The sequence below is a fragment of the Schistocerca americana genome, chromosome 3 (genome assembly GCF_021461395.2).
Source record: "Schistocerca americana isolate TAMUIC-IGC-003095 chromosome 3, iqSchAmer2.1, whole genome shotgun sequence".
Lineage (NCBI taxonomy): Eukaryota > Metazoa > Arthropoda > Insecta > Orthoptera > Acrididae > Schistocerca > Schistocerca americana.
In genome coordinates, this window is record NC_060121.1 from 306,868,808 (window position 1) to 306,890,213 (window position 21,406).

Here is a 21,406-nt window from a genome sequence, read left to right on the forward strand (position 1 = left end):
GATAATAACTATAATTCGTACTATGGCGCATTATTTGCACGTGTTTGATACCGATGCGTGGTTTATCTGACATCTTGATGTTGTAATGTGTCAAAACAAGCGGGTGGTATCAACAGGTTCAATATTTCCAAAAATTTCTTTATTCACATCCATTTTTAACTTTTTAGTGTAGGTGACTGGTGAATTTATGTTGTGTGCAGTTTCGTATTTCTGTTGTTGTTGATGATGAGGACGAAAGTGAAGAGAGAAAGTGAAGCTCGATGCTGGCACATAGCCTTCTCCTCACGAACAGCCGCCGAACTTGACACTTCCGTCCAAAGGATTGATTATCATGCCCTCACTCCATGAGTCTTGGAGATTAATCCAGGACACGGTGGCAAGTCTGTCGGTAAGGAATGTCACACAGCTACCTCTCATCGCATTGCTCGCCAACTACTGGCGTTGAAAACTTCCCTGCCACCAGATTTTGAATCGACTACTGCCGAGTCGAGAGCCACAGCTGCTCAGACGGTTACTCTATTGGAAAAGAGACACATACAGTAAATATAGAGTCAGTGAAGTTTATTTTGTAACACAAGAAGTGATATGGACGAAGAAGATGCTGACGCTGCAGAACCGTGTAATCTGCGAAGCTGGCGGCTACTCGATCCGAACGCCTCGCTGCCTGAGCAGATCCCCGAGACCTCGGAAGCCACGCATGCCGACTTTGGTACCAGCGACCTGGCAGGCGAACCGCAGGCTCTGCTCCAACGGCCGACCCCTGGCCAGGGCCAGCATGAGGCCAGCGCAGAACGTGTCCCCCGCCCCCAGCGTGTCCACCACGCGCTCCGGAGGGAAGGCGGGCGAGAAGAACACGCCCTCAGGACCTCGGGCAGCCGCTCCTTCTTCCGCCCACGGCACCACCAGCGTCGCCCTGCAAAGTAGCACTCCTGTCAATAAAGCACTCTGAGACCACATCTACATCTATACTTCCTTTTTTTCTTTCTTTTGCTACAGCCTTTATCCCGCATCGGGCGCAGGGTCGGCAGGGTTAAGTACGGATTTGGCGTGGTTAATTTTAAGGGGTGGCCGGATACCCTTCCTGCCGCCACCCCATCCCCCCCCGGGACGGAATGAGTGTACCCCAGCTGTCTGCGTCTAATGTAAATAGTGAAATAGTGTGAATGTGCTTCAAATGTCTGAGGCGGGACGTGGGGACCAGCCCAGTATTCACCAAGCAGGATGTGGAAAACACATCTACATCTATACTAACGGCTGGTTATAGTTAAACTTCCCTTTCCAACACATTATAAAACAGAAACTAATAACTGTGCGAGTACCAAAGTTGGTAGCATTAATATCCAGAGTATTGGGTGCATAATTTCCATTCATCAGAGCGCTACCGTCCAGTTCTATGGCCACCAGGTGCCGTGATCAGTCATCGTGATTCATAGCGTCACCTGACCAGTCGCAGTGCAATTGCTGAAATGGCAACATGAGCTTGGACAAATGGAGCAGGGCATTATTGGCGAAGCTCAAAACAACAATAATGCTGCAGCTGCACTTTGAGAATATAGCTGGCTGAAACTATTACGGAAGGCTCCTCCTTCTCCACCTGCTGTGCTGAGCATTATGAAGAAGTTCGAATAAACTGGAAAACTGGGCGTCGCTCCGGGAAGAGCCTGCCGACCGGACGCACCACAGGTGGTTGATGAAATCGCTGTTGCTACGGTAGGAAACGCTGCGCGCAATACCCGATCTTCAGGCAGTGCGCGTGCTGTCACGACGGTTGAACATTCAGTGATCCACTGTGCGGAAGGTGCTTCGAACCATTCTCAAATGGTATCCGTACAAGATCCATATCGTACAGCAGCTTGCACCACAGGACGCACAACGACGTGTTGACTTCTCTCTCCACTTTCTCGCAACGATTGAAGTTGACGAGGGATGGCCCTGGACTATGGAAAGACGAAGCTCATTTTTCTTTGATGGGTGAGGTGAACACACAGAATTACCGAGTGTGGGCATCTTCATCTCCTTTTACAGTGCATAAAATTCCTCTGTATGGTGAACGTGACACCGTATGGCATAGCTTTGCGGCTACGTTGTTCATCATTGGCCCATTCTTTGGCGCTCAAGGACAAAAAACGTGCAGTGTGACTGGCCAGAGTTACTGCGATATGGTTCGCCAGCGTGTCATACCCACCCTACAGGATCTCTCCTGAACTCAACAGTTTTCACGCAAGATGGGGCCCTACCGCATATCGCTCGTGAAGATCACCTGCTTCTCCGAAATACATTTGTAAGCAATCGAATTATCAGCCGATTGTTTCCAAATACTTGACCGGCACGATCACCTGATCTCACGCCCTGTGATTTCTGGTTGTGGGGCTACCTGAGGGACAGTGTTTACAAGGGGAACATTCACATATGTGCTGATGTGAAGCGCAGCATATCAAGAGCATACCTACGGACATGCTTCGCTCTGCTGTGCAGATTGCAATCCTGCCTTTTCAGATCCTTCTGGACAGTGATGGACGCCTTATTACGCCCCTTTTGAAGCAGTAAAGGTATCGGTAGGTAATGGTATGATGTACCATAGCAGCACATTAAAAGTGTTTCAATTGAATTGATTATGCATTATTTCTCTTCCCTATTTCCTTGATATTAATGCTACCAAGTCTGGTACTCGTACGGTAATTACCTTTCGTGTCTACCGGGTGATTTTGTTAAATGAGGACAAACCACAGGAAACGATTCTTGAAAGTATAAGAAGCAAAAATATCATATGGAAGTGTAGCTTGAAACGAATTCCATCCTGTTGAAGGTGGGGAGATACAAGATCTTTGACAGCTACGCCGTCATCAGCACAAGCCAGATGGCTCGCCAGCATGGAGTTAGGAAGACGACAACATGTGTTGTAACTGAGTTCAAAACATGTGGTGCGCTTTGTAAATTCGTTTTGTGACCAGGTGAAAGTGTTTTAACACTTTCGAGACTGGCCACTTAGAAGAATATTGGGCTTAGGAAACTGACCATTTATGCCGTTTTTTAAAACGTTACTTGCAGATAGTTAATTGATGTATCTTCAAGAGTAACACATATTCAAAAAGGGCCAAGCTTCAAAATTTATTTTTCATATTTACTTTAGTTTTTTGATGTATTACAAATTTTAAAATAATGGTGGCAGAAAGTATAGTTGTCCTCCCAAGAAAACAGTGTGAAGTGAGTTTTTGAGCAGTTTCTTCCTCTTGAGTTTCGAAAATTTCTTTCTCACTCAACAAACGTGACTTATTTGCAGCAGAATTACAGCAAACTGCGAAACCTAACGAGTACACACATGAAATACGTGAGTGCGATCTTTGACTCAGCCGTTCACGACAGCAGCTGGTAACTTTGCTAATGTTTCTGTCGAAATAATTCTGGAAACTGACCACAGAGGGCAGCAGCAGTCAAGGGGCAGGTCATTGCATTTATGAAACAAGTTCAATTTTCGAGCGATTGCGGGCTCGTATGCTGAAAAAATCGCGGCCCGATCTATACTCGGGTGCGGTCTTTGAAGCACAATAATGTTGTGGTCTTACTCTCCAAAGTGTTAATGATGCAAACCGACGTATGTTTTTGTGAAAGAAACAACATTACGAATATGATTTGTTAAAGAAAACAGTGAAAACAAATGCTCCCGCGGACATTTCACGGCACCATTAAGCCAATGCAGCATATGTTTTGACGAACGCATGAAAATCTCTGATCATGAAATATATAATTTCATAACCGGTAACGGTACTTTCTGGATAAAGTAACCTAAAATCAACAATTTATTTCATATAACAGCCACGGTCTCCAACCGTGTCTTCCATGTTACAAAATGTCGTTATCATTCTTTACTTGCTGCACGATTGAACGAAAGATTGCTGTGAAACCTCTCAAAATACAGATTTAAAAGGTCTGAATAGTGTCAGTTTATGATGCTAAGAATTGTGTTACCAATTTTTGCAATAATGAAGTATAACAACCTTAAAAATTAATCTATGATCAAACACAATATAAAATTAATTTCATTGTCACCTCATTAAAGCACGTAAACAGAGTTAAGAATGAGCCTTAACCTTCCCGCGTTCACACTGTCACCTAAATTCACGTAAACAATGGCAATGGATACAACCTAAAATTTTTTACTTGCTTAAATAATTATTCGCGTTTGCCTGACTAGCAAAAACGTTTTGAACGCATTTGCGCTGAGGAACATATTCAGAATCTTTGTCTTAATAGCACTTGTCCACGTCATCTCTCATTTGTACGAAACGTCCCTATAAAGCGTTTACCTTTCTCAAGCACACACATGTTATTAGCTTATTACTAGTGGTAGCCATGTTTTGGCACGTACCACTGTTTACACGTGACAATCCTGAAACAGTTGCCATTAGTGAGAATCTGAAATCAGAGATCGAGATGCCATTTCTCGGTTATCATGGAACTATCAACTAACACGAATAAGGCAGACCACACATCATGTTTTACATGCAATAACTCTGTTTCTCATCAACTGTCACTTACCAGTGTTTACACACGAAATCATCATGCATGTCTACATAAGTTTACTAATTGCTCTGGGCGTGAGAAAGGTTCATTGGAATTGTCTGTTGTTGAGTTAGATTAGTTTATATTGTGACTATAACTAGGTCGACCTAGATTACACCTGTCATCAGGAATTTTATCGACATTCATCTGGAGTAATTTGGGAAACCATAGCAAATCCAAATCAAGACGACTGGATCAAGTAAAAATCCTAACTTCCCCTCATTTTATTAGGTTGGTGCATAATTTGTAGCGATTTTGTTTTGCATGTTGATATTCCGGTTGCTAAGGATTTATATATCGATTGTCGTTTTTCTATTTGTACTTCACTGTTGTTGTTTGAGTTTACATAATGTCATTATGCTAACTGAGATAATCAGAGAGGCTGTGGACGATAGAAAATGGGGTGCCAAGTGGAAATATTGGAACATTTCCGAGATATTCTTCAGTTCAATAGAGGGGTAACAGCAGCTGAGGCAGCCATACACATTTGTGTCTTGTATGAGGATAATGCCATTGCACAGAGCACGGCAAGCAAATAGTTTTCTCGTTTGAAGGAGTATCGTTTTGACATTACTGACTCTTGACGTTCAGGAAAACCTTCAGGTTTGATGAAGATCGTTTCAACAGATTCTTTCTCAGTGATCCATGTAAGTGTGCTCAAGGGACCGGCAAAAGTGTTGAACTGTGATCATTCCACCGTTGTGCGACACGTGCATGAGATGGGGAAGGTTCAAAAATGGGGCGTATGGCATGCTCTAATCCAAAATCACAAAATTATGTGGGTGGCCATATATGCATCTCTGCTTGCTCGTCATCAGTTGGTTCGTGAACAACACCGACTGTTCTTATCCTGTGTCGTTGTTAGTCCTTAAGCTATCATAAGGAAAAGAAAGGAATGGTTGAGCCCAAACAAACCAGCGACTCCCCGTACTAAGACCTGCGCACATCCACAAAAGATAATGTTTTGCATCTGGTGAAAGAGATCTACTACGAATTTCTTCCCCGAGGCGTTATCATCACTGCTGGCATTTACTGGCAATTGGAGAGTGTTGCAGATGCAATCCAAGAACAACGACCAGGAACAATGCGAGAAATGCTGATCCACGATGACGCTGCTCGCGTTCTGCTATACTAACAAAAAAGACAATACAGGAGTTAGGTTGGGAATTCATTCGCACCCACCTTATTCACCTGATCTTATGCCATCAGATTTTCACCTTTTCCGCTCTCCGTCGAACAACCTTCACGGAACTTCCTTTCCGGATGAAAATGCTGTCCAAGCAAGGTTCGACGAGTTCTTCGCCTCGAACCCATGTGATTTCTACAATCGCGGAGTGAAAAAGTTACCACAGCGTTGCTAGACTGTTGTAAATAATGAAAGAGAATATGTTATTGATCAATAAAGCCAGTATGTGTATCTTGGTTTATTAAACATATGGAACCTATGCACCAACCCAGTAGCAACAATCACAGCTTAATGATTAGCAGACATTTCTATATGGAATACAAGGAATACGTCGGACGAAACGCCTCAAACTGGTCTCTATTATACAGTTTATTACGAAGGGCTTGCAGTTTTTACTGAAGCCTCTTTGATACTGTCTTAAGCAGAATAATTTATACTAGTTCTGAACACCCTCAGCGTATAGATCGTTTCTCTGTCTGGTGTTCGCTTAATAGATGTAGTACTTATTACCAACAATGAATCTCATTAGGGACTAGATGTAATGCAGCAGTGATCAATGTGAGGGTCGTGAATTAGCAAAATGAATGACCCAAATGACTAAAACTATCTGGAATACAATTCTCCATGAGAACAGAACAGGAAAGAGAAAAACTGAACACTGGAGACATGAAGCATTTCCAATACAGTTGTCAGATGGATGCTAAAAATGAAGAACACCTGCGAAAATATATATCCTTGACTTGAAACTTCCTGGCAGATTAAAACTGTGTGCCGGATCGAGATTCGAACTCGGTACCGAATTCGATTCTCGATCTGGCACTCAGTTTTAATCTGCCAGGAAGTTTCATGTCAGCTCACACTTCGCTGCAGAGTGAAAAAGTCATTCTGTATCCTTGAATTGTTTCCAAATCTACAGCGGCCTCTCCGCGAGATTTATTAAACGCGATTTACGAGTATGTAATGTTTTTTCGTGCAACATTGTCAACATTCGTCAAATATTGTCTAAGGAACCAAAGAAAATTGTTTCGCAAGGTAGGGAACAGAATTTGATACCCGCTTTTGGGAAACGATCATTCGCTTTATGTGCAACAGTACCTTCATTTTTTTGAAGGAAACTGCTGCAATATCTTACCCAGGTTTCAGACGTCCATAAAGACCATCCAGCGCCTCAGGCATTGAGTTGTATCCGTGAACCCTAGCGAAGTCTTTGCTGACGACGACGAAATCAGCAAGTGGCATGACTTCCAGACACCGATCATCGTTGTTCTCTACTTCCAGAGACACTGGAACTGGACTGTGTTTTCCAGAAGCCGCACGTTTCGAATTCCATTCAGTAATCCTTTGTACTATTTGCTTCAGCTGGTCATTTTTCCGCATCTGAACAGACATAACGGACAGGTGTAATTACGTCCAGGAGAAAATACAGTACACATGGATTGGATGACACAGTACAGAATCAATGAAATTTCAGATAAAAGCAAAATTAATAAATAGTACCAGGCGATATTATATAACATGCTTGGCCCAGACAGCAACAATAAATATAAATCTTTATCGAATTATTTTGAGAACATACCTCTACGTGAATCCAAGAATATTGTGACAAATCTATATTTAGAAAAGCTTCGTACGAAACCTCCGGCCAGTCCTCTGTGTAGTACAGGAATGTTCGCGATCCACTTCCTTCATTAACGATGGATATCGCTATTGGTATTTCACAGCCTTCAATTAATTCACACTGATTCACGTTGACGCCAAACGACTCCAGTTCTTCTTTAATAAGGCTGTGCGAAAAACAGCAAGAATAAATACCCAGAAAAATTACATGTCTTTGTGATAAAAAGCAATAGGGCACCATTATCATCGAACATACTACAAAGTTTGTAATCTGAAGTAAGATCACGTTATTCTGTAAGATGATGCGGGAAAATATCCCGTTTTGATCTTTAGACGCTGTCAGTACGTAGCGTATTTCAATTTGAAATCTTTTCATGCTTACGTAAGCATAAAACTTTGAAAAAGCTCACACACACACACACACACACACACACACATATATATATATATATATATATATATATATATATATATATATATATAGTCACATCGAGCTAGGCATTGTGAAAACTGATGTCACTGTGTAGGCATAAAAAATAAAAGAACTTTAATTTCTTAATTTCTAAAAGAGTACATCTTTTTTTTTTTCAAATTAAAGTTTATTCCAGTTAAAAATACGAGTCGTAAGATTGTAGGTATACCGATTTCGGCTGTCTGGTTATTACCAATAGCCCAGCAGATGTACATTGTCCAATCTTCTTCTTCATGTGCCGTCTCCTCTAAGAAGGTTGGCTGTCATCATGGCAATTTCTGATCTTGATTTGGCTGATCTAAGGAGTTCTGACGTTGAACAGTTGTACCAATTTTTTAAATTGTCAATCCAGGATGTCCGTCTTCTACCCCTCGTTCTCTTCCCACAAATTTTCCCTTCTAGTATTATTTGCAATATTTTATAATTTACTCCCCTAATAACATGGCCTAAATATTGTAGCTTCCTTACTTTAATAATTTTAATTAATTCTTTTTCCTTTCCCATTCTTCTTAGGACATCTTGATTAGTAATCCTCGACACCCAACTAATTCTAAGTATTCTTCTATATGCCCACATTTCAAAAGCTTCTAAACTGTTCATGTCCTTCTTTTTCAATGTCCACGCTTCCATTCCGTATAATAATTTTGAGAATACATAGCATCTTAGCAACCTCATTTTTGTGTTTAAACAAATGTCTCTCGAACAGAATGCATTTTTCATCTTATTAAAGATACTTCTGGCCTGTCCTATTCTCGATTTAATTTCTTCTGAGCTTTCAATCTCCTCATTTACAATTGTTCCGAGATATTTAAATTTACGTACTTGATCGACTCTTTCCCTATTGATTGTAAGATTTTCTTGTTGGTGTGTTTTAGATATCACCATGAACTTAGTCTTGCTTACGTTAAGAGTCAAGCCAAATTCTTCACTTTTTTCTGCGACTTTGTCAAGAAGTAATTGTAGATCTTTGAGGTTTCCAGCTAGTAGTGCAGTGTCATCAGCAAACCTAACATTGTTAATGTTTAGCCCATTCACTTTAATGCCAGCTATTTCATCTGATAGAACTACCTGGATTATGTCTTCTGAATACATATTAAACAATAAGGGTGAGAGAACGCAACCTTGTCTCACACCCCTCTTTATTTCTATATCATTCGATAACTCATTTTCTACCTTCACGGTTGCGGTTTGATAGTAGTAGAGGTTATATATAATGCGGATGTCTTTCTTATCAAGTGTTTTCTTTTCTAACAATTCTATGAGATGATCATGACGAACTTTGTCAAATGCTTTATTATAATCCAGGAAGCACACATATAGTGGCTGGTTAACCTCCATACATCGTTGCGCTAATATGTTAAAAGCAAACAATGCTTCTCTTGTACCGAGGGAACTTCTAAAACCGAATTGTGTTTCACTTATACCTTCTTATACTTTTTTGTATATTCGTTGGTGTATAACTTTTAGAAATATCTTTAAGGTGTGACTCATTAAGCTTATTGTACAGTGATCATTACAAGTTTTGACATTAGCCTTTTTGGGTAATGTAACAAAGGTAGATGTCAACCAATCCCTAGGAATAATTCCCGAATTATAAATATCATTAAACAATTGTACAGATATATCTATATGGTCTATTCCTATGAGTTTCAGGATGTCATTTGGTATCTTATCCGGTCCAGGGGCTTTTCCTGTCTTTGATTTGTTGATAACATGTAATATTTCTTCTTTCGATATGCTTGGTCCTTGTTCTCCGATCATGTTATCATAAAATTTTTGATCTTTTCTTGTATCTTCAAATAGTTCTTTGACATATTCTGTCCACCTGTCCAGTTTACCTTTAACATCAGGAATTATTTTGTCATTTTTATCTAACAATAAACTTGTACTTTTCTTTTTATTAAGTCCAGCTAAATCTTTAACTTTTTTGTGTAAGTTGAAACTATCATGTCTTGTTTCATAACTCTCAATTTCAGAGCATTGTTCCTTGTACCATTCTTCTTTTGCTCGCCGTGTTTCTTTTCGTATTTCTGCATGTAATCTTTTATACTCCCTTTCATCTCTATTTTTAAGTATTCTTCTTTGTTCCATCAATTGTAATATCTTCTCTGTCATCCACTTCTTTTTCATGTTGTCGTGTTTGGTCGCCATTGTGTTTTTACATGCATTATTTAATGTGTCTTTTATAAGTTCCCATTTGCCATCAATGTCTTCTGTTTGATTATTCTTTATCCTAACTAATTCCTTATTAATCTCTTCAGAAGTCTTTTGTTTAGTCAAGGGGTCTCTTAGAATAGTTGTATTTATATAGTCCTTCTTTTGTTTCTTTTGTATGGCTTTCAGTTTCACATGGAACTTTGCTACTAAAAGGTTATGATCAGAAAATATATCAGCTCCTGGATATGTTTTCACACCATGAATAGAATTTTTGTACCTCTTGTTTATAAGTATGAAATCAATTTGATTTCTGCAAACTTCTTCATTACAGTCTCTTGGTGATTTCCAAGTATAAAGTCTTCGTTTAGGGAGTTTAAAAAATGTGTTTGTAATAGACAGATTGTTTTCCTGGCAAAATTGTGACAGCAAATCTCCTCTTTCATTTCTTGTTCCTAAACCAAAAGGTCCAATAAGATCACCTTCACTTCCTTCACCTATTTTGGCATTAAAATCTCCCATGATGATAATAATGTCTCTGCTTTTTGAGGTTCCTATTGCTTGCGTTAATTCTTCATAAAATTTTCCTATTTCTTCTTGGTCTTTGTCGGCTGTTGGAGCATAGATTTGGATTAAATTAATATTTGTTTGTTTCGTTTGTAAATGTAGACTGATTACTCTATCTGAGATTGGTAAAATGCTTTTGACAGATTTACTAGCATACTCATCTAAAATTATTCCTACCCCATTCCTGTGCTGGCTATCAGAATTTCTCGAGTAATGTACTTTCATGTTGTCAATGGTCATTTCTCCTGAGTCAGGCCATCTTGTTTCACTTACACCCAAAATGTTAATTTTTAGGCGTTTCATTTCTTGTATAACATTATTTACTTTGCCTGGTTGGTATAATGATCTTACATTCCAAGTTGCTATTGTTGCATTATTTTTGTATTTACTTGTGGCATTGTTCAAGGCTCTCCCCCCCGGAGATCCGAGTGGGGGAGTTGAAACTCCGGATAATTTGACATTGAACCCTGCCATGATGAGTTTTCCTGGGGATATCCATTGGATCTTTAATGCTGTGGTTTCCCGTTGCCTTCAGCATCCTATGCCGTTGACCACCCTTGGTGATTCTTCCGTCTTTAGGAGTGATTTCTCACTCCAAGGACAAGAGGGTGCCCTTGCTCTACCAGCTCATCCGCCCTCTAGAAGGTCGTTGGCTTAGTAGAGGGTTCTCCTTATCCCGGGAGAAACTCGGTCGCCAGAGCCTCGTTAGCGTAGCAGGGGATACCACGTGCCGGAGAGGTTGACATTTGTGTGGGAGAGGCTATTGGTGACGCATCCCACACCTTACCTTGTCCAATGGCTGAGTTATAAAGTTATAAAGCATCATTCGGCCAGTGAGGAGATTTCTATTCTACGTGACGCGTTATACGTTATGATGCAGTCATTGGGCAAGATCATTAGATACACTATTTATAATGGATGGATAGTCAAAATCAGTAAAATCAAAGTATTTTGACTTGATTATTTTATTGCAATAACACTTACTGATTCGCATATACTTCCGGTTGTTCTCGCCTAATACGGCACACACACACACACACACATATATATATATATATATATATATATATATATATATATATATATATATCGTATTTCAATTTGAAATCTTTTTATGCTTACGTAAGCATAAAACTTTGAAAAAGCTCACACACACACACACACACACACACACACACACACACACACACACACATATATATATATATATATATATATATATATATATATATATATATATATATGTGTGTGTGTGTGTGTGTGTATGTGTGTGTGTGTGTGTGTGTGTGTGTGTGTGAGCTTTTTCAAAGTTTTATTCTTACGTAAGCATAATACTTTGAAAAAGCTCACACACACACACACACACACACACATATATATATATATATATATATATATATATATATATGTGTGTGTGTGTGTGTGTGTGTGCCGTATTAGGCGAGAACAACCGGAAGTATATGCGAATCAGTAAGTGTTATTGCAATAAAATAATCAAGTCAAAATACTTTGATTTTACTGATTTTGACTATCCATCCATTATAAATAGTGTATCTAATGATCTTGCCCAATGACTGCATCATAACGTATAACGTGTCACGTAGAATAGAAATCTCCTCACTGGCCGAATGATGCTTTATAACTTTATAACTCAGCCATTGGACAAGGTAAGGTGTGGGATGCGTCACCAATAGCCTCTCCCACACAAATGTCAACCTCTCCGGCACGTGGTATCCCCTGCTACGCTAACGAGGCTCTGGCGACCGAGTTTCTCCCGGGATACGTAAGCATAAAAAGATTTCAAATTGAAATACGCTATATATATATATATATATATATATATATATATATATATATATATATGTGTGTGTGTGTGTGTGTGTGTGTGTGTGCCGTATTAGGCGAGAACAACCGGAAGTATATGCGAATCAGTAAGTGTTATTGCAATAATCTGCTGGGCTATTGGTAATAACCAGACAGCCGAAATCGGTATACCTACAATCTTACGACTCGTATTTTTAACTGGAATAAACTTTAATTTGAAAAAAAAAGATGTACTCTTTTAGAAATTAAGAAATTAAAGTTCTTTTATTTTTTATGCCGACACAGTGACATCAGTTTTCACAATGCCTAGCTCGATGTGACTGCTGGCTGATTGACACCGCCTACGCCATTGAGAGATGTTCGTGTGACTGTGTCGAAAAATTAAGAAAAGATAAAATAATCTTTACTGCATCAAAAAATTGCTCTAGGTTTGCAGGAGTGGACACTTCATAGACGTGAATTGGTTACCATGACTTAGACCACTTACAGACTGTCGCCCATGAATAAACTTGTTGCAATATATTTCACTAATTTATTTACTCCAGCTTGATTAGCGACTGCGGTTCGTCTCTTACGTCGGAGCAGGGTACTGTACTTAATTTTATAAAGTCTACATAAGAACTGTTACGCAACAACTGTGCCAGAACAAGATCTATGTATTGTATATAGTAGTAACGGCGTTACGAGATCAAAACTTATGACTAGCAGAAGAAAAAGAAAGAGAAAGGGGACAACGAGAAATGCGTATTTACGACGCTGGACAACTGTTCAAAGTCATAGTTTGCGGTATTATGGCTCCGAAAAGAAGTTAAGGCATTGTTAGCTTGATTACAAAATGTAAACTATTATCTTCTTGTCGAAAATAGGTAAAATTATAACTTCTCTGAGACCAATAACAAAATTTTATTTCAACACTTGAGGAAGCAGTGGTTGAAAACGAAGCATAACACTAAGTTTGAACTAGAAGTCACTGCTGAGAGATGTGGCCCAGTTGTTCTCACATTGGACTTGTATTCACGACGACCAAGGTTTAAATCTCACCTGGCTATACAGGGTGTCCTATAATTGTTGCGACAAAGTTCACAGTGTCTTGAGGAAGGATGGGAACCCGTGTCTGGAAACGTCATCCGAGGACGCTACAGGGCGTCGAAGTTAGGATCCTGCCACGAGGCTAACCCTTCGGCGACAAACCTAACTTTGTACGCCGAAGGACCGACGGCGAAACATTTCGCCATATTGTTCGTTAATAAGTGATGGCGACTGATTGTTATCAAGTGCAGAAGATGGAGCTGGCTGCTGCATACAAAGGCCTTGTCTCCTATGAATCCGATGTCCTGTTGCCTCACTGGATAACGGTTTCGGACGTGGGTTTTGATCTAGAACCCTCTAAAATCTTCAGTGTTTTTCGGTGTATAGGAGAGAAACATACTGCAGATGGAAACCTGTATACAAATCCGTCATCCACCAAGGCAACAGAGCATCGCATTCATAGGAGACAAAGCCTTTTTACACTGGCGATCGTGGCAACCAGGTGCGACACTGAATAATAAACAATGTTGCGAGGTGCTCTGCCTACGGTCCTTCAGCGTGCAAAGTCACGTTTATTGCCGAAGAAGTGGCCCAGTGACTGGAGCTGGCGTCTTTAACTTCGTCGTCGAATGAGTTTCCAGACACGAGTTGCTATCCTCGATTGGTTCCTAAAGACACGCTCTAAAAGGCCTCGAAATTGTCGCAACATTTTTAGGACACCCTGTACAGATTTATGTGTTACGTAGTTTTCATAAACAAGATAAATGCCAGGTTGGTTCCTTTAAAAAGGAAGTGGCGTATTTCAGTGCCTATCCTTCCTCATTTCGAACTTTGACCCACCACTAATCACCTCGCCGTCGATGGGCCATTAAACCTTAATCCTGTTTTCTTGCTTTAGAAGTCACAGTGAGGTTCTCCACTTGTCGTCTCATATTTTCACTGACCCGTTTTCAAATTCTGCTTTCTGGGTACATTGCGCTTGTTTCTGATTTCGCTGATGCAGTGGCGAATTCTGTGACATCGATGTAGGGGCCCACCGTGCGACGATTTTGTGTCCGTTTGGTGCTATGAAGTTAAGGATACGAGGTGTGTGATGGATTCTTAATACAGCTATATAAAGTCTAGGGGCAAGCACATGCCCATTGTATCACACAATAAATAGTCGGACTGACTACATCACAAGTTAATTGAATGCAGGCAGGAATGAGGCTGGTGATAAATTAAACAATGTTCACTATTCACATTGATTTTACTTTAAAGTAAATAAATTTTGTCAAGCATTCAGTTCCTGAACATCGAAAAATAGCACAAGTCCAACAGTTGCTCTAGAAATCAAAGACCAAGCTAACTGGCGAATATTACAAGTCCTACTCTAGACAACTGGCGAAAATTCCAAGTCCACTGATATGTTGCCTGATAGTAGCACAAAATTATGACAAGTTCACGGAAAAGACCTCAGAAAAATTCTACGTTCACTTTAACGATGCGACCAACGCACCGCTCATGAAGTCATACGTTTTCTTGCTTTCGAGACTCAGATTGCAATGCCCTGAGCCCAGATGGCCGCTGCCCTTAAACAGCCTCACCTGTCGTCATCCAAATTTTCAAATACACATTTCTCTTATATCTAGCATAATATGGCACATAATTCTAAACTAGAATTTTACCAGATTTTTGACGGTGCCCTTGGACTTTTTCTGGCTATCTTAGTTTTTAACCCAACCACAGTTTAATCAATTTGGTAGTTTCTATATGCAAATTTGCTAATAATTAATTACAAACATGATGAAACCAACATAGTTATTTAAAAAGATAACTTTTTCTTTCATACGTGTATTTCCTTATTTTATATTTGTATTAGTTTGAATTTTATTGACTGTGTCCGTGCAATGAATATTTCAGACGTTCCCGCCAAAGGGGAAACCTCCCACTGTGGTCTCACAACTGTCGTATGGGCTGGGCTTCCACCGCGTCAGTAACACGGTGTCTGGACAATAGCGAAAGCGGACACATGTGACTCCGGATATTTGCGGTTTTACCTGCTCCGAATAGTTGGGTACCCTTGTCTGCTGCACCTCCCACGCCACCCGACCGCTGGAACTCCCCTGGACGGTGTCTAGACAGACACAATGTTTTCCCTGCTCCGAAGGGATAGCGCCACGCTGGCCGAAACACAAGTCCTTATGCTCACTTTGGCTCCGAACTTCCTAGTGTGACCATCAGTACGGAAGTTATTACAACGACCAAGGGTAGGCATTCTGGTCATTACAGTGGTTACGCGTATAGTGAGGTGAAGGAATTTAAAGAAGTTGGTCTTACTTGGATGTGCTGTGTGCTAACACCAAAAATCGGATCATTGCAAGAGAAGGATGCAATCGAAGAACTAAAAAGTATTTAACGTATGAGAACAGCTGTGTAGACCACCTGATGATGCAGTTCTGGAAGTGGAGAAACAAGTGGAGAGGGCGGAGAAGAGTGCTCGAGGAAGAAACAGCGCAGCTATCCGGGATGTATGGTGGCTGAAATGGGAAATCTTCATAATAATGGTTATGGATTTTCACCAGCGTGATCCCATACGGTACGGTTGTGCACAACGACTGCGTATTTTTATAAGGATTGATAGGAATACAGCAATCAGTTGCAATTCCATACAAGAATAATAAAAAAACCAACAAGACTGCGACCGATTGCTGTATTCCTATGCTTTCTTACAATGGTTATGACTTTGATACAGTGATACCTAACTCAGAATATACGAAGAGGATCTTGTGTCGTCAGCTGCATAGAGCTCAGGCGAACCAACAAGAGTCCAAGAATTCCTATGAAATTGATCTTCATGAAGATTTCTTAAAAATGCGAGATGGCAGTAGTTTTCCTTCTAGAAGACAATGGATTAGAGGAGAGAATATTCTTTCTTAGTCGACACAAAAGAAAAGGTAGCTTAAAAACGTCTTCCCATTTTTTTTATGGACGGAACATTTAAGAGCTGCAGCAGGCAGTTTGCACAGATCTACATCACACACGCTGTGTTAGGAGGTCCCAATGATGAAACAAAAATTCTTCCTGCTGTATTTACACTGTTCCCTAATAAGAAGAAAGACACACACGTTCGTCTGATTAAACCAGTGTCCTAGAGAAGTGAACGTCGATTTTGAGGCAGCTGTGGTATCGGCCATTCGTCAAGTTTCCACTCAAGTAAAGTAAATGGATGTGATTTCCATATAAAGAAGAGCTTGTGGAGAGAACGTAAGGATCTCTATCTAACTGAGGATTACCACAAGAACGAAGGTTTTAGACTTCTTGTCAGCATGTGTGCACGGATGGGCTAAGATTCAAGAAAGAAGCTGCTAATAACGTAAGACTCTTTCAATATATTAACTAATTCATGGCCAAGTGGTTACAGAGTGGGGATATCCCCATAATAGTGTGGAATTGTTACGAAAAAAGGCACTGAACGACGAATGTCATTGAAGGTTGTAACAACAATATAAATAATGTTATTGGGAATTCTCACTCTAGATTCACCTATTTAATGGAGTACTGAAAGAAGGAAGTGGAGTTCAAAAACTGCGTGTGCATTAAGTTGGAGATGAATCTCGAAGAGAAGAAGGGGACGAACAAGTACTTGAAGCTGGACAAGAGGATAAAGAGAACCATAACAAATTGTAAAGAGACTGGCAACATTAGGTGTAGCTTGAGAGCCTTTGCCCATATTCAAAAACTGGACTAATATACATTAAAAAGTAACCTATGAAGAGCACTGAGTCTTCGCAGATTATTTAGTTAAAGCTATTAAGTATACTGCATTGGTATTATCGGTACTAATATTAAGTTGTAGTTATAAATAAAGTGTTCTATAATTCTCGCATAAAAACGATGTTGTCTATTTAAGATGAGTCTCAGACATGCCGAAATGGTAAATGGCCATTTATAATTTTGACATTCTGAAACCTGTGCAAAGTGTGAAGGGAATCAGAATTTATTACTTCAAACAATTAAAGAGTGTGTCAGACGTTACAACAGTGCAATAAGCGGTGAGGTTTAGCTTAACGAAGCCAAGTTTAAACGTCACTCAAGTGACCCTGTTGTCATCAGAAATTACAGTTACATCTAACAATTTTCAACTGCAATTTCCTATTCAGTGACAGTATTTTCTTTCCCTATTTTGTACGCTGTGCCGCAACACGTTATTAATAATTTTTTGTCCGTAAAGGATATCGCATTTTGGTGAGTAAATTAACATGGATTATGTCTTTCTTTTTTTCAACCATTCATGCTCCCATTCGTTCTTTCCTTATTTTTTTGGACTGTCAGTCGTAGTAATTAAAATAGTCACAAATGTAGCGTTGAAAATGCTTAGCGAACATTTGCATTCTTTTTACATCGTTCCTTTCCTGTTCCTCCCATGGCGATGGGCTGATTCTGTCGCAGTCAATAAGTGTGGAAAGAAGCTACCGTACAAACGAAGTGAGGATGCGGTTATATTTATGCTGGAAAGAACTAATTACATATTGACATAGTCGAAGGTAGTGGTTTCGTTTCCCAAAAGTTTTCAATATTTCGATTTCCAGATATTGAAAAGAAGCTCTATATTTCGGTACAATGGAAAGGTAGTTGGAAATATGTTGGTATTAGATGCAACTACTACAGTATGTCTAAAATCCACCTGTTCAGAGGGGGATCATTAATAATTACGGTCGGTATTTTCATTTGGCAACCTGATTTCAAGAAGTCAAGATTTAGGAGAAGGACGCTCCTTACGTACTGGCTGTTTCGGGTAAGATGCGGAGACGCCGTCTTGAAAGCGGACTCGAGTACAAGAAAGGGCCATCCTTGCCTGACGGATCGCTGCTCAAACTATCTGGCGAAGGGGGTGACCACAAACGTCCGGCGAGCCATGCCGACTGCCAATGATCGCGATCGCAACTGCACGGCATTCAGTAACACTTGCCAGTAATGCACCTCTCCACCTGCTGCCCTTCTGATAGCTGGGTTGTTTCGCAGGCTCTAACTTCTGCCAGTAGCGGAGTCGAAATTTGTCTTCTGCTTGCGGCCAGTGTCCGAAAGCCTGACGACCACCTCCTGGAGCTTGGTGCATCCTTGATACCACGGCGAGCCACGTGCGGCCCTGCCCTTCAGCTGTCAAAACAGGTCGCGCGCCCTGCCACGCCATCTTTAGACTGTGCTACTTGCCGATTGTCACAGCATATGGCGAAGTTGTTCACTTCGTAAGTGTGCAGTCACGAATTAAACGCAGTCGGGTGGAAAGAAACTTCTTCAAAAGGCCAACACAGTTAATTTCTATTGATAATTCTTTTTATTTTAGTGTATCTTGTAATATCTGACGTAGTAAACGCTCTATCATAAGTGGTGTGCACTTTTTATGTGTGTGACTAGGGTGTAGCTTATGAGTTGTAGCGGAAAATTTTAAATTTATACCTTTTTCGAACATACTTGATATAATCCATTTTGGGAACAGCGCTTATGACCGTGACATCGAGCACTGTTAAGTTATACAGTGTTCAGCAACATCATCATTGAACTCATATCTTCACCACTGTATCACCCCATCCGAAGAGAGTTACCAGAAAATAAACGACGAAAAATAAAAAAGTATGGCGACTGATTCTCAGAGTAAGGATTCTCTTACACTTAGTGTGACCTTCGTGTTTGGTAACATGAAGGGTATGTGAGAAATGTCAACTTACACTGTCGCTCATATCATCTGTTAAGCTCTAGGTCAGCATGAGGCCTTCACAATCGTGAAGGATCAAAAAAATCCGGTTTGTAGCAGACTAGATTGTGGTGACAAAATGTTGGCGTTGGCATGTGTTCGAACTTGCAACCGAAGATGCTGCAGACATGAAACTAATGGCTATACATGTTCGTAGCCGACGGCTGAACAGAGCCATTTTGCACTCAAATTACTGGCACTGAGCAATCAAAGGCGCTGTAGAAAATGGAATGTGTGTCAACGACTTTAATAGAGACAGAGGTTACGCACTCAGCAATGGACGCTTTATACCGATAGACTTCATTTGTTTCTTTATTGTTATTTGAATTCCCGGCAAGGAGTTGGGCTGCTAGTGGATAAAATTGTTCAAATTTTTACATGCCTAACAAAAATTTTAGCAAATGTAAATCAGATGAAAGTAAAATCTGGTTTTTTATGTGTACACAAAACATACAACGTTTAAAACTTTTTACATGATTTTACACAGCCGTTAAAATTAAGTCAGTGATGACAATGTCGATGCTGTTATGCTATAGTGGTAATGCTGGTAGTACATGAAAATGATCATGTTCATGGTGGAGAGGGAATGATGAATACTACAGGGCCTCTGTGAAACTTCAGGAAGCAGCTACCAGCATTTTTCAGTCATCAGTCTTCATAGTGGTTTGATGCGGCCCGCCACGAATTCCTCTCCTGTGCCAATCGTTTCATCTCAGAGTAACACTTGCAACCTATGCCCTCAATTATTTGCTGGATCTCTTCGTATCTCTGTCTTCCTCTACAGTTTTTGCACCCTACAACTCCCCCTAGTACCATGGAAGTCATTCTCTGATGTCTTCACAGGTGTCCTATCATCCTGTCCCTTCTTCTTGTCGTGTTTTCCATATGTTTCTTTCCTCGCCTCATTTCTTACTTTATCAGTCCACCTAAGATCCAACATAGTTCTGTAGCACGGCATCTCAAATGCTTCCATTCTCTTCTGTTCCGGGTCCATAATGTTTCACCACCATACAATGTTGTGTTGCAAAAGTACGTTCTCAGAAATTCCTTCCTCACATTAAGACCTATGTTATGGATACTAGTAGACTTCTTTTGGCCGGGAATACCCTCTTTGCCATTGATAGTCTACTTTTTATATCCATCTTGCTCCGTTCGTTATGGATTGTTTTGCCGTCTGGGTAGCAGAATTTCTTGACTTCGTCTACTTCGTGATGCTCAGTTCTGATGTTACGTCTCTCGCTCTTCTCATTTCTGCTACTCGTCATTGTATTCTATGTTAACCGGGGCCTAGAAACCACGGAGAGGCGCCGTCCCCGCCGCAGCCACAGTGGTCCACAACCTCACGACGACTACGGCAGTCCACTTCACCCCTCCGCCGCCCCACACCGAACCCAGGGTTATTGTGCGGTTTTGCCCCCGGTAGACCCCCCAGGGAACGTCTCACACCAAACGAATGTAACCCCTACGTTTGCGTGGTAGAGTAATGGTGGTGTACGCGAACGAGGAGAACTTGTTTGCGCAGCAATTGCCGACATAATGTAACTGAGGCAGAATAAGGGGAACCAGCAGGCATTCGTCGAGGCAGATGGAAAACCGCCTAAAAACCATCCACAGACTGGCCGGTTCACCGGACCTCGACACAAATCCACCGGGCGGATTCGTGTCGGGGACCAGGCGCTCCTTCCCGCCCGGGAAACCGTGCGTTTGACCGCACGGCCAAGCGGGCGGGCTGCTACTCCTCATTACTTTCTTCTCTCTTCGATTTACTCTGTCCATATTCTGTTCTCATATTCAACAGATCCTCTAATTCTTCTAAACTTTCACTAAAGATAGCAATGTCATCAGCGAAACTCTCTATAGATGTCTTTTCACCTTGAATTTTAATCCCACTCTTGAGCCCTTCTTTTATTTCCGTCATTGCTTCTTCGATGTGTACATTGAACAGTAGGGGCGACAGGTTACATCCTTGTCTTACGCCCTTTTTTACTAAGAGCACTTCGTTCTTGGTTTCCCTGTCGTGTTGTTCAGTTTTGGTTCTTGTACATGTTGTATATCACCTGTCTTTCCCTATAGCTTACTCCACTTTTCTCAGAATTTCGAACATATTGCACCATTTTACACTGTCGATCGCTTTTTCCATGTCTCCAAATACTACGAACGTATCTTGACTTTTCTACTTTCTTGCTCCCATTATCAACTGCAACGTCATAGATGTCTCCCTGTTGCCTTTATCTTTCCTAAAGCCAAACTGACCGTCACCTAA

The 21,406-nt window shown here is 40.7% G+C and overlaps 1 protein-coding gene across 1 annotated transcript in view; it reads right to left on the reverse strand.

The window, feature by feature from the left end:
* Positions 1 to 544: 544 nt before the first annotated feature.
* The window catches only part of LOC124606046, a 73,078-nt gene continuing 52,216 nt past the window's right edge, over positions 545 to 21,406 (reverse strand). The window contains exons 10-12 of the mRNA XM_047138008.1: positions 7,323 to 7,530; positions 6,879 to 7,123; positions 545 to 913 (exon numbers count right to left, since the gene is read on the reverse strand). Of these exons, the coding sequence (XP_046993964.1) occupies positions 640 to 913; positions 6,879 to 7,123; positions 7,323 to 7,530 (727 nt within the window). The 3' untranslated portion in view covers positions 545 to 639. The remainder of the gene's footprint in view (positions 914 to 6,878; positions 7,124 to 7,322; positions 7,531 to 21,406) is intronic.